The 13,064-nt window shown below is 46.6% G+C and overlaps 1 protein-coding gene across 2 annotated transcripts in view; it reads right to left on the reverse strand.

Annotated features, from left to right (window-relative positions):
- Positions 1 to 13,064, reverse strand: part of STAC (SH3 and cysteine rich domain) — a 123,585-nt gene that overhangs the window by 39,346 nt on the left and 71,175 nt on the right. For both annotated transcript variants that reach the window (XM_055414678.2, XM_055414677.2), the window contains exons 3-6: positions 12,284 to 12,384; positions 10,670 to 10,751; positions 9,432 to 9,547; positions 5,544 to 5,622 (exon numbers count right to left, since the gene is read on the reverse strand). In XM_055414678.2, coding sequence (XP_055270653.2) covers positions 5,544 to 5,622; positions 9,432 to 9,547; positions 10,670 to 10,751; positions 12,284 to 12,384 — 378 coding nt within the window. The remainder of the gene's footprint in view (positions 1 to 5,543; positions 5,623 to 9,431; positions 9,548 to 10,669; positions 10,752 to 12,283; positions 12,385 to 13,064) is intronic.

The raw sequence follows: 13,064 nt of genomic DNA on the forward strand, positions 1-13,064 counted from the left end.
GTTAGAGAATGCTGCTGGCTGGCACTTTCTGTTGTCCTGAAAGAGCTTAGCTAATCTGGAAATTTTATCTTCCTTAAATGTTTGGTCAAGTTTACTTATAAAGTTGTCTGGGCCTGGCATTTTTGTTGTGAAAAAACTTAAAGTATTGATTATGTTTCTATCATAATATGGAAGCCAAGTCAAGTTCTCTAATTTCTATTTCCTCTTGAGTCATACTTTGGTCATTGATAACTTTCTTGGCAGCTGTCCATTTGAAATTTTAAATCTACTGGTATGAAGTTGGTCATAAAATGCTTTCCCGTTAACCTTTGTTGATATTCCTCCTTTTAAAATTATTACTTTTGTTTCATCTGTCTTACTCTTAAAATTTTCAATTGTAAATTCTACCTTTTTAAAGAAGTGTTTTTAGAATTTACTGATCTACTTGTGTCACATAATTCTTCCTTGTCTTTATTACTGATTCCTTATCTATTCTTTTTTCTTTTACTGACTTCTTTTTTAAAGTATTTTTTACTGACTTCTTGAATATGATGCTTAGATTATTACTTTTCAACTTTTATTTTTTAATGGAATAATTTTAGAGCTAAATACTTTAGGCACAATTTTAGCTGCATCCCACAAGTTGTGATAGGTATATGTTCTTAAAAATTATTTATTTATGGTTGTGTTGGGTTTTCTTTGCTGCATGAAGGCTTTCTCTAGTTGCAGCAAGTGGGGGCTAATCTCTAGTTGTGGTTCACAGGTTTCTTGTAGCAATGGCTTGTCTTTTTGCAGAGCAATGCCTCTAAGGCACACAGGCACCAGTATTTTGTGGTTTGTGGGTTCAGTAGTTGCAGCTCAAGGGATCCAGAGCTTGGGCTCAGTAATTTTGGCTCACGGGCCTAGTTGGGATCTTCTCAGACCAGGGATCAAACCTGTGTCTTCTGCATTGGCTGGCAGATTCTTAACCACTGGACCACTAGGGAAGTCCGGTAGTGTCTTCATTATTATTTAGTTTTAAATATATTTCAATTTTCATTATGAATTCTTTGACATATTAGCTTTTAAAAGTATGTCTTTAATTTCCTAAAGTGTGGGTTTTCCTAGTTATATTTTGGATGTTCGTTTCTATCTTGTTTGCATTGTAGTTAGAAAGATGTATTCTATATCATATTAATTCTGTGAAATTTATGAAGCTTGCATTATAGTCCAGTAGGTAAGCAATAGTTATATGTGTTCTTAAAAAGAATGTGAATTCCTCATTTGTTGGATGAAGTATCCTTTTTAATTTTTTATTATTTTTAATTGAAGTACACAGTTGGTTTATAATGTTGTGCTAGTCTCAGTTGTACAGCCAAGTGATTTAGGACACACACATATGTATGTGTGTTGTGCCAATTTGCTTTAGCTATGTCTGACATTTTGCAACCCTATGGACAGTAGCCTGCCAGGCTCCTCTGTCCATGGGATTTTCTAGGCAAGAATATTGGAGTGGGTTGCATTGTCCTCCTCCAGGGGATCTTCCTGACCCAGGGATCAAACCCATGTCTCTCATGTCCCCTACATTGACAGGTGTACTACTAGTGCCGTCTGGGAAGCCACTGTGTAAATATATTAATATATTCATTCTTTTGGAATGTCCTTTTAAAGTTAATTGGGTTAGGATCGTCAAGTACATCCTCAGATTCTCCATGTCTATACTGAATCTCTTTGTCTATCTGATTTGCCAATGACCAATCTCTGATTGTGAAGTGCAGTGCCAATTTCCTAATAGTTCTGTCAATTTCTCCTTGACTTTTTGTCATCTTGAGGCTATGTATTAGATAGATGCTTCACCCTTTGCTTATGACCTTGCTTCCAGGGGAGATTGGGCAGTTAAGGCAAAAGCGAAGACCAATAATTCTGCCCCTGTCAATTTCTGAGGCACCAAGGAATAATGTTGAAAACAACAACCAGAAATCCTCAGACCTGCCCAAGGGACTCATAATATAAGAGAGAGAGCAGAGACTATATTTTTTATCAGTAAAGACATGAGTATGAATTGTACTTCTTCTGAGGTGGCCTTGGAAATATTCCTCAAGAATTTTGACACAACACCTGGCTGTCAGAAATAATACCTGTGTGCCCTGTGTACTTCTTAGAACACACGTGAAACAAGTAATACAAAACTGGAAACTCTCCTTGCCAAAACTATGAGAAGATGAGTGGGGACTTGGGCTCTATGTAAGCAACGTGTTTTCTCTATGTTGTTTCTCAAACGGCACAGACAGAGCATTAAATCCAAATCAAAGGAACATGTTTTGAAGCAAACTCCTGCATAATTACTCACCCTTGCTTCCAAGAGGGCATGTGAAGAAAGCTGCTGCTGATCAAAGGAATATTTAATAGATCTCTAAAGCGTTTTAGAGATTTACTGTTTGCTAAGTTCTTTCAACAGATTTCTTTGAATAAGACTGTGAAAATGCCCCTTAATGTGGAAAAGAGACAGCAGATAATCAACTTGTGTTCTTGAGTGTATTACTCAGAGTCTCAGTTTCCTTAATCTATCTGGTATTTGTTGTGTGTGTTATGTCTTATGTATCCCTGTGTGTGTATGTTGGAGGAGAGGGTGTTGGACTAAATGGTCTCTAATCCTGCTTCTCAAATGTTAACTAAAATGTGAACCACAGATTCATCTGCAAATTCTGATTCTGTAGGGCTGGGGCAGCCTGAGAGTCTGCATTTCTCATGGGCTCTCAATTTCTGCCCAGGTTGCTGGTCCATGGGCCGCACGTGAAGTAGTGAGGCTCCAGACTGTATCTTTGACACTCTGTGACCTCATGATGACTTCAATAACAGCAACAGTGCTTCAGGGTGATGATCCTTAAATATGGCTTTCATAATTTAAAACTCTAAGAAGACCCCCTTTAACAAAAAGTAATTTATGGTTGTGCTGTCTTTGCTGATGCATGCAGGCTTTCTCTAGTTGTAGCAAGCAGGGGCTGTTCTTCATTGCTGTGCATGGGCTCCTCATTGCCGTGGCTTCTCTTGTTGCAGCACGTGGGCCCTAGAGAGCTTGGGCTACAGAAGCTGCAGCACATGGGCTCTAGAACACGAACTCAGTGGCTGTGGCGCATGGGCTTAGTTGCTCCATGGCATGTGGGATATTCCTGGACCAGGGATTGAATTCATGTCCCCTGCATTGACTGGACTACCAGGGAATTCCCTAGAAGACCACTTTTTGAGTAAAGAAATCCCCAGGGCAAACAGAGACCTCATCTACTGAGGAATGGTTGACAGCATCCATCAAGCTGGATCAGGCTGGTGGAGGCAGAGAGGGAAGCGGTGGGCACACCGCTGGTGTGATTCTGAAGACCAGCAGATAAAATCTGCCAACAGACTGGACAGGAGGAGCGAGAAGAAGGATGATGCCAAAAGCCTTGGCCTGATAATCTAGCAGGATGACATTCGTACAAGTGAGTAGGAGCCATGAAGAAGAGCCAATTTCAGTGGGTGGCTGGGCGGGGAGGCAAGTGAGGGACTCAAGAGTCCACTTGGGTGCGTTAGCTTGAAGATGCCTGTCCTCCATTCACATGGCCACGTCCAGTAGGCTACAGGCATCAGAGGCAGCCAAGAGGCCTAATGCTGGGAATGAAGCTTCAGAGTCATCATTGAATGGGTAGTGTTTACATTCACTATCTCATTGAAAGATCACAAGGCTCTATGGATTTGGTGTTATTAGCATCGTCATTTGAGAGGTGAAGCGACTAAAGCAGAGAGAGGCGAGGTCTCTTGAAGGCCACACGATCACTAGTGAAGCCCAGCCTTCACTTTCAGAACAGGCAGGGGCCCAGGACCAAATACCTCCAGTGCAGTTAGTGATGAGAGGCCACCTGTGGTTTGGCGAAAAGCGTCTGGGGCAGGTGTCAGTTGCTCAGTCATGTCCAACTCTTTGCGACCCACCAGGTTTCTCTGTCCATGGGATTCCCCAGGCAAGAATACTGGAATGGGTTGCCATTTCCTTCTCCAGGGGATCTTCTCAACCCAGGGGTTGAACCCGGGTCTCTTGCATTGTAGGCAGATTCTTTACCGTTTGAGCCCCTGGGGGAGCCCACTGTCAGGGGCAGGAGACGGGCAGAATCAGACTCAGGGGAAGAACAGATGACCAGACCTGAAGGACTGAGACGCACCTCTGGCTTATCCTCCAGCCTCCGGTGAGTGTGGTCCTAAGATACTGATGAACTCCAGGGCTGCTGGCCCCAATTCAGTTGCTGGATCTGCAGTGCTGGACAGACCTGGACTGGGGGCATGCAGGGTTATGGCTCTGCCTTGAGGGCCCCGGCAGCTGGCGCGCTCTGATCTGTCTCCCTCATGGCACTGCTAAGTGCTCCCTGGATATCTGCATGGATCCCAAAGTACAGTTTTCCCCATGTGATGCCAAAGGCCTCTTACTCTAGTGGTGTGCTTTAGCAGCTGTGTACAGGCTTGGCAAGAGGGGGGCCCTGATAGACGCTGACGGTTATTTAGGAAGGAGGGTCATGGGGTGCTGCCTGTGGGAATCACAGAAGCACAATCCTAACTGGAGAAGAGACGTGAAGAGCTAAAGAAGTGGAAATGGTACCTCACTGTATGACAGCTGCTGACAAGGCAGCTACAGGGTATTTGATGAAGAAGTTGTGCTTCCAGTCTGGAGAAGGCAGGGACAACCAGGCAAGAGGAAAATCTGTCCAAGGCAGCACCGGTGCTTCCCACATGGGGAGTAGAGCCGTGAGAGGTAACTTCTGCCTGGAGAAGGCATTCAGCCCAAAGTAACAACACAGGTCAGGGCCTGCAGCATTGCTGGGTTATGAGTGACCTGAGCACAGTTTTGTGACATATGTAGTTTTGCTGGTGGTAGGAAACACTTCATAATTTTTTTTTTGAATAAATGAGAGGAAGTTAAGTAGTTGTTGACATCAAAGAGGCTCATCAAGATTCAAGTATTAAGTGCTGGTTATGTTTCTTTAAGCTAAGAGGAGATTCTCAATGTTAGCCAGCGGTAGCATGTAGTTAGTATTTAACAAGTATTCTAGGAATTATTTTAAAACGGGCTTATGCTGTTAGAAAACTAAATGATATTAATAAGGAATATCTGTCTCGACTGTGCAGATCAGTTTTTGAATCTTAGTTATCTCTGCTGGGGAGGAGCCCAGGGGAGGCCCACACTCCTCAGCACCACCCCTCACTGAAGCAGGCATGTCACTGTGAGTACTTCCGGTGTTTTCTCTCTGGGATGTCCTGTTCATCCAGTATAGGTCAGTGGGGGAAGTGACATGTTAACAAAAAGGTCTGTAAGGACCTCCATGTCCTTACAGCATGAGAACTCAGGAGACAGAGCTCAGGGACTGTTATAACTGAATTCCTGAAATCCACCAAAATTTATCTGTTCCTCTCCATATTATCAAACACTCTCCAGTTGGAATTCCAGAGGTGGCCGAGAAAGAGAGGGGCCTGGAGGACATGTGAGCCTGCCTGCCAACCTGGATGATGGAGGAGATTCCCGTTCGCGCTGGGCAGTGGTGCCTGATCCCCACGCCCCGACTTACCACTGTTGCTCCGCTTCCGCAGGTCATACCCGTCTCCTGGCCCGTCAACCTCTTCGGGAACCTCTACGAGATCTGAAGTCTTGAAAAGAGAGGATAGCAGCGAAAGAGCAATGTCATTTCAGTGACTCAGTGAGTAGAGACTGTGACGCCAGTAGAAGAACTAAGGTGGAATTTGCAAGATAGTGTCTGAAGCATCACATCGTTGCACTCTGGTCTGTTTGGCTAACTTCAGAGAGGCTGTGTACTCCCTCTTGAGCACTGTCTCTCCCTCCTGGTGTCCAGGGCAGACTCGGGGGCTGGCACAAGAAAGGTGCTCAGTGAGAGGTGAATGAGTGCTTATATGCACCGGCTAGTTAGGCTGCTTCCCAGGAAGAGACGACAGAGAGAAATCAGAATTCCTGCCCACTTCCTGTTACTTAAAATGTTCAGGAGAACGATAGCTCTTTCCAGGTGAGTGCTGAACACTAATTCTGGGGAACAAGATGCACTTTTGAGGGTTGCATTACTTAGGTACGAGTTAAAGGCTGTTTCCATTACTGCAGAAAGTAATTGTTTCAGTAACATCAATACTTATTCTGCCCTTTCTTATGTACATGAAGAGTTATAGTCATTATAGGGCTTCTGTGGGGGCTCAGACAGTAAAGGATCTGCCTCTAATGTGGGAGACCTGGGTTCGATCTCTGGGTCAGGAAGATCTGCTGGAGGAGGAAATGGTTACTCACTCCAGTATTCTCACCTGGAGAGCTCCTTAGACAGAGGAGCCTGGCAGGCTAGAGCCCATGGGGTTACAAAGAGTTGGACACGACTGGACGACTAACATTTGCACTTTTTTTTTCATAGTCATTATTTAGGTTACAGAAATAACAACAATAAAGCAGCACTCTAAATAGCTAATTATATAGCCAATCATCTATCACGTGCTGTTTTTAAGTACTTTATATGAATTGTCTCACTTATGCTTCACAATAATTCTATGATAGTCCTATTTTTCAGATAGGAGTCTGAAGCCCAGAGAGAACTCAACTCGAGGGCTCAGAGTTCCTAAGTGGTAGAGCTGGGGTTAGACCTCTGGCATTGTCTCCAGAGTCCATGCTCTTTTTTAAAATAGAGTTGATCTACAATATTACATTAGTTTCAGGTGTACAACATAAAATGTCAGTATTTTTTGCAGATTATACTCCATTAAAGGTTATTTCAAGATAATGGTTATAATTCCCTGTGCTATACAGTGTATCCTAACTGCTTATCTACTTTAAAATTGTTTGTATCTGTCGATCCCATAGGCTTAATTTGTCCCTCTCCCCTTTGGGAACTAAAAATTTGCTTTTATATCTGTGAGTCTGTTTCTGTTTTGCATATACATTCATTTGTATTATTTTTTAGATTGCACACATAAGTGATATCATACAGTATTGGTCGTTCTCTGACTTATTTCACTAAATATAACATTCTCTAGATTCATCTCCTAAGCACTGGGAGATGCTTATTTTTGCTTATTTTCTTATTATTTTTTGGCCATAATACATGGCATGTGGGATCTTGGTTCCCCAACCAAGGATCAAACCTGCGCCCTCTGCAGTAGAAGCACAGAGTCCTAACCACTGGACCACCAGAAAAGCCCTTCACCTCTCTAAAAGAGGAATTCAGGGGGCCTGAGAGGAGAGTCACATACTTTTGAAACAGTTTACGTCTCACTAGAGAGGAACGCGGAGAAGGCAATGGCAAGCCACTCCAGTACTCTTGCCTAGAAAATCCCATGGATGGAGGAGCCTGGTAGGCTGCAGTCCGTGGGGTCGCTAAGGGTCAGACACGACTGAGCGACTTTACTTTCACTTTTCACTTTCACACATTGGAGAAGGAAATGGCAACCCACTCCAGTGTTCTTGCCTGGAGAATCCCAGGGAAGGGGGAGCCTGGTGGGCTTCCGTCTATGGGGTCACACAGAGTCAGACACGACTGAAGTGACTTAGCAGCAGCAGCAGCAGAGAGGAACGAGTTGGCCTTCCTAGCTCTTCTCGTCAGCTCTAAAGTCCTATAGTGCTGCCTTTCTGAGACTAATTTCTTGTTACAGTTTAGCTTTAAGATTTGTTTCAGCCATTCTTCCCTTCATGACACATCGGAAAGAAGAAAAAAAATAAATGTCACAGGGTCTCTAAGTCACTTGGATCCTTCTCCTCTGAAGCTCACTGCTTCTGAAGAAAAGTTGCTATTATGATGTTAATTTAATCTCACAAAACTGAAGGTCATTCCTAAATGAGCTAACCAACTCCTAGAAAGTTTTTGAATTTTGTTTCTGTTGGCTTTCCCAAAACCATCAAGCCTTTTATATTCTACAGCGTTTGAAAGCTGAGAGGAAAGCTAATAATTTAGAAACAGCCAGGCAGCCACTTCCCGACAATGTAAAGCAAATGCCTCTATAGCCCTGGAAGAAAAGAAACCTTTGCTCCGTGGGAATATGTTCGCTTCAGGACATAACAACACTGCCAGAATGGCAAGAGGCTGAAGTTCATTACCACTGACCCTGCAGGAAGGAAGCAAAGTCATTTTAAAGTAGTGATCAATTGTTTCTGTTTGCTTCCACCAAGGCAAGTTGGGCTCCAGGGAAAGAGTGAAGTGACAGATATTTAAGCACAATTTGATTTGTCTTTGTCTCCCCGCAGCTCTCAGAACGATGCCTTCACAGAACAAAATTCCAGGAGATATTTACTGGTGGAAACAGTGCCAGGAAGTATAAGTGGACTATGATGAACCAACAAGTTATTGACATACAGAAAATTATGCTTTTTTGCCCCTAAAACCAGTCTGTAGGGTTGTGACACAGACACGAAAGCAGACTGGACATCCCTCAAGTGTTCCTGTTATGTTCCTCCTGCTCCAAACACCAGTCACAAATTCAGAGGTGAAAACGTTCACTGCCTCCTGCTGAGTGTTCCCTGGGATGTCTCTGTGCTAAAACTAGCTAACCGACTAGTTAGTGGAGTTAGTTCTAGCAGAGCTCAGAACCGCAGGAGTGGACATTGCTGCTGATGTGGGCAGGTCAGACCTATCTCTGAGGTGCCTTCTCTCTGCTACGGAGCTGGGTGGCATCTTGGGGCATTCACAGAAATTCTGGTTAGGACAGCCTGAGAGGATGATGACACCAGGTCACAGAGATGCACAGAACACTCATTTTTAGGTCAGCTCAAATGAAGGAGCTTCCCTGGTGGCTCAGATGGAAGTAAAGCCTGCAATTCAGTCCCTGGGTGGGGATGATCCCCTGGAGAAGGGCACGGCAACTCACTCCAGTATTCTTGCCTGGAGAATTCCATGGACAGAGGAGCCTGGAGGGCTACAGTCCATGGGGTCACAAAGAGTCAGACACGACTGAGCGACTTCATTACTACTATTCCTAAGCGTGGGAGAGGTGCTGGGGGGATGGTGATGTGTCCCGTGGAGGGAAACGCCCCATGCCTCTGGGGAGAGCAGTGTTTGTGTGAAAGAAATCAAAGGGTGGATCTTGCCTTAAAGAGAAAGGACAGAACATGTGAGAAAGGGCTGTATTCTTGAAGTGGGATGTCGCTGGAAGGAGAACTGGACACAGCTGGGACTTTTCAGCTTCTGCCCCTTGTTTGGGTCAAACCTTTCTACATGCTGGCAGATATGCTGTCTAATGGAGGGAGGGAGAGAGGTACACGGGGGAGAGTCAGGATTGCGAGGCCAAGAGTGTGGTCTCTGAGGATCTCTGGGGGCTGGCCACAGGAAGTTACCCTTCAGTGCCCCAAGGCACTCGGAGCCCCCTTGGAGGCTGCGAGACCCCCGCAGACTCCCCGCCTGATGCGCTCTGTGCTGCTCCAGGTCTGCCCTGCCCGGGACCACGGCGGGTGCCCCGAGGGAGGAGGAGGCAATCACCGAGGTTCTGTGAGGCGAGTCGGAGCCGCTGCCGGAGCTGCTCTTCTTTGTCCTCTGGGCCAGCGAGGTGCCGAAGCGGAGGGTCTCATACACAGGGTCCACCTTATTGCCGCAGGCTGCGACAGAAGAGAAAGCTCATCTGAGACAGGGTTTCCTCAGGTCACGGTCGGGGACACAGCCAATCACCGATCACACCTTCTGGGTTAACGACACCAGAAGTAGGTTCTGCATAATAGACCCGCTCACCCCGGGAGACCCTGGGGGAAGTGAGGCTTCTGTGGTCAAGTATCCTTGGGAATGTGCACCTCCCGCCCATGACATGACATGTGCTCCACTGCTCTCAGCTGTCTCTGCTCCCGAATGTTCCCTGACTGGCTGGCTCTCTGTTATCCATCCCCAGGACTCCAATGCCAAGGTTCTTCCCAGAGACTGGCTTTATTTCCTCTAGTGAAAGGTGCTCTGCTTGCCAAGGTACAAAATCTCGTGACACAAAGCTGGCAGGAGGAGGCAAGTGTTTGGAAAGAATGTCACATTACTAGGCTTCCTGAATGTCTAATTAAAAGCTTTCTAGTTTGTAAATTTCTAGGTTAAAACGTGCTCCCCCTGCCTCCACCAAAAGGCAAACATAAATGTAGAGGTTTTCAGAAAGAAAGAAAACATAGAAGTAAGTTGAAAGATACTGCTGAAGAATACATTCAAGCCAGAAATATCCATAAGACATTATTTGTCCTCATTAAAGAATAACTGATATTCACTGAGTTCCTTCCACGCATTGGTCTTATAATGTATCTCTGCTTATTTTCGTATACAAAAAACTATGAAAAGCAGCCACTGCTGGTTCTCAGTGTATAGGGTCCAGCAGGTTGAGTTCCTTGCTCAGATACACAGCTGGCCAGTGGGGGAGCTGGGCTCTGACCCAGGTCTAGGGGAAGCCATGCTGCTTCCACTCTGCCATGGTGCTGAGAGCTGGCACAGCATGTCAGCAGCCTTTGGGACCTGGGTGTCTCTCAAGTTTCATCAGGGAAAGGGAAAAAACTTCAGGGGAATTTGGTCCACCTTCAGTTTCCCCTCCAGCAAAACAAACGACCATAACCCAGTTAGCCACCAAATGAATGCACTCCGTCCTGCCCCCTGCCACTCCTGTGCTGCGGCTGTGGCCCTGGGATCCGGGAGGAGAGCCGCCGTCAGCTTGGATGTTGCTGCTCAACCCCACTCAACCCAGCCAGGTCTCAACTCACCAATGGGCATAACTTCTTTAATGCATCCAAACTGTTCATGAATGAGCAAGGGGGAGCTGTAGTAACGCCGAAACCCCTTTGGCTGGAGACAGAGAATGGGAAAGAAAAGGGTTCAGTGTCACTGCTGAAACGGAGACAACCATTTGTGAACTCTAAAAATGAAACCAGTTGGTTTCTCTAGGGACGCCTCCCTGTCGCCCTTTAAGATGCTGACATGGCCTGTGCTTTCTTCCTGGCGGGGGCGGGGAGGTACAGCTTTCAATAAGCAAGCTCCACTCCCTCCAGAAAGCAGGCCCCCCGGCCCTGCCCTCCTGTCCTGCCTCTCCCGGCACGCTGCCTGCTGCCGCCTCCTTTCCACTGGGCTCGTTATCCCCTAGGATACAATGCACAAGGGACCCTCATGCATTGTCTCCCCACGTGGTTTATGACACTCATTCAAAGGCCTGGGCGTGGGCAAGCGGACCTCACAGGGAGACCTCAAGTCCCTCGTATGTCTGATGAGCTCTGTGTTCCTGATCCCGTTCTGTTTTCCTGACCTCTCATCCATGGTCTCTGCCCTGGCCTGTGGGAATCACCATGGGAGGAGGAGGAAAAGGCTGGGGGAGCAAGTGAGGCAGGGGTTTTGGATACTGCCAGTCAAGAGTACACAGAGGAACTCTAAGTATCCTGGCTTCCTGTACCCCAGGATCCAAAGGGAACTTCAGGGCCCTGCCCCTACAAGAATCCCAGAATCCTCTCCAACGTTCCTGGCAAGCGTTCCTCCGGTGAACACTGCTTGGGACGTGGGGGGCAGGAACTCTCACTAACCCGGGACAGAGGACCTTCGTGACATGATCTCTGATTGTTAAGACGTGGAACCTACTGATCCTAGGTGCTTTCCCTGGAGTCGTAGAGGACGACAGAATTCTTCCCTGTGACGGATGTTAAGTTTTTCTGGATCAGCCATCATGACCTAGGGCAGATATTCTTTGTCCCTTCTAGTAACAGAATTCTTTGGCCATCCTAGTTTCAAATATGTTCAAAAGTGTTTCAGTTGGGTTTCTATCATTGTGTAGCACTAGCAGGGAAGCCCATTCTTGAGCTGGGACAGTCAGCCAGCACAGGCCAGGCCGAGGCTCCCTCTCTGGGTTTGGCCATCGTGATCCACGAGAGTAGTGTAGATTTTTACTATTCCAGTTCTGTGGGGTGGCTAATCTCCATCTCATTCTTGATATCCTCTGAGCCGTCAGCCCATTAAACTGGGACTGAGGAGGTTCCTCGGATACCTGACTTTTACTTTCAAAACCTGGACAGTCCCGGGATGTGGGACTTGCTAACACTGACAAAGTCCTGACCCAAGACAAGTTGTCCACTTTACTACAGACCCTGTGTTTTTTCTACACACAGAACTTGCACCTCTTCAGTTGATAAAGCTCCTCCTTACTCAATCCTACTAGGAAGCCAGGCTGACCAGCCAGAGATCTGGGGCGGGGTGGGGTGGAGTGGTGCTTCCTGGTGTCCAGTTCTCAGGGTGCTGCCAGGAAGAAGTTTGAATGGAGTGATTTTGTGATTTCATCAGGCAGGCAAGTGCCCTGAGCAGAGGTTCCAGGGTACACTGTGGGCACAAGCCCTTACCAGCTTGCCCATGCACCGCTGGGGTGCCAGGCCATCCATGCACTTGTGGTGGACACTCATCTTACAGGCCTTGCAGCGCAGTCCATGCTTAGCATTTGTTCCTGTTGGATACATGGTGAGCTTTGGTTAGGACACAATGTACTTTCCCAGCTACTTGTATGAATTCTTTACTGTGACTTGTACAAAGCTTTCAAAATGGACAAAATATTATGGTAAATTCTTTTACCTTCTTCCCTATTTCCTATGCAAAGTATCAGCTCTGGTTTCCCTCCACTCCTTTCCTGTTCATTTCTCCAGGAAACCTCAATCTTCTCTGCTTTCCTCACTCACTCAATTCAAACTCGCAAATCCCACTTTCTTGGCTCTTCCCATGGGTCACATTTCTGCTCTTTTATGTACCTCACTAATTAGCCCAAGTCCAGACATTCTGTCCATCTACCTGAATTCCTATCACAGAGTCTGAACTCTTGGGCAAACTCTCTGGAAAATGCCCAATACAGGGGGAACAGCGTGGTCTGTGTGAAATCAGGGCTGATGAGGCTCTGAAGTGGGTGGGGGGAGAGGGCTCAATCAGACACCAGCCTTGTCCTGGGGGAGGAGGAAGGGCAGTGGGTGGCAATTAAACCACCTCTGGAGCGAGTCACTTAGTGTCCTGGGACAGGGTGCCACAGCACAGTGAGAAGGAAGAAGGCAGAGGAGGGGAGGACAGGAGAGAGGCACCCAGGCAACTGTGTCGCTGCACCAGGCCCATGGCAGCCCTGCTGGAGCGGCACGGGGAGGA

The sequence above is a fragment of the Moschus berezovskii genome, chromosome 24 (genome assembly GCF_049115385.1).
Source record: "Moschus berezovskii isolate FMDL1 chromosome 24, NW_MosBer_1.0, whole genome shotgun sequence".
NCBI classification, from domain to species: domain Eukaryota; kingdom Metazoa; phylum Chordata; class Mammalia; order Artiodactyla; family Moschidae; genus Moschus; species Moschus berezovskii.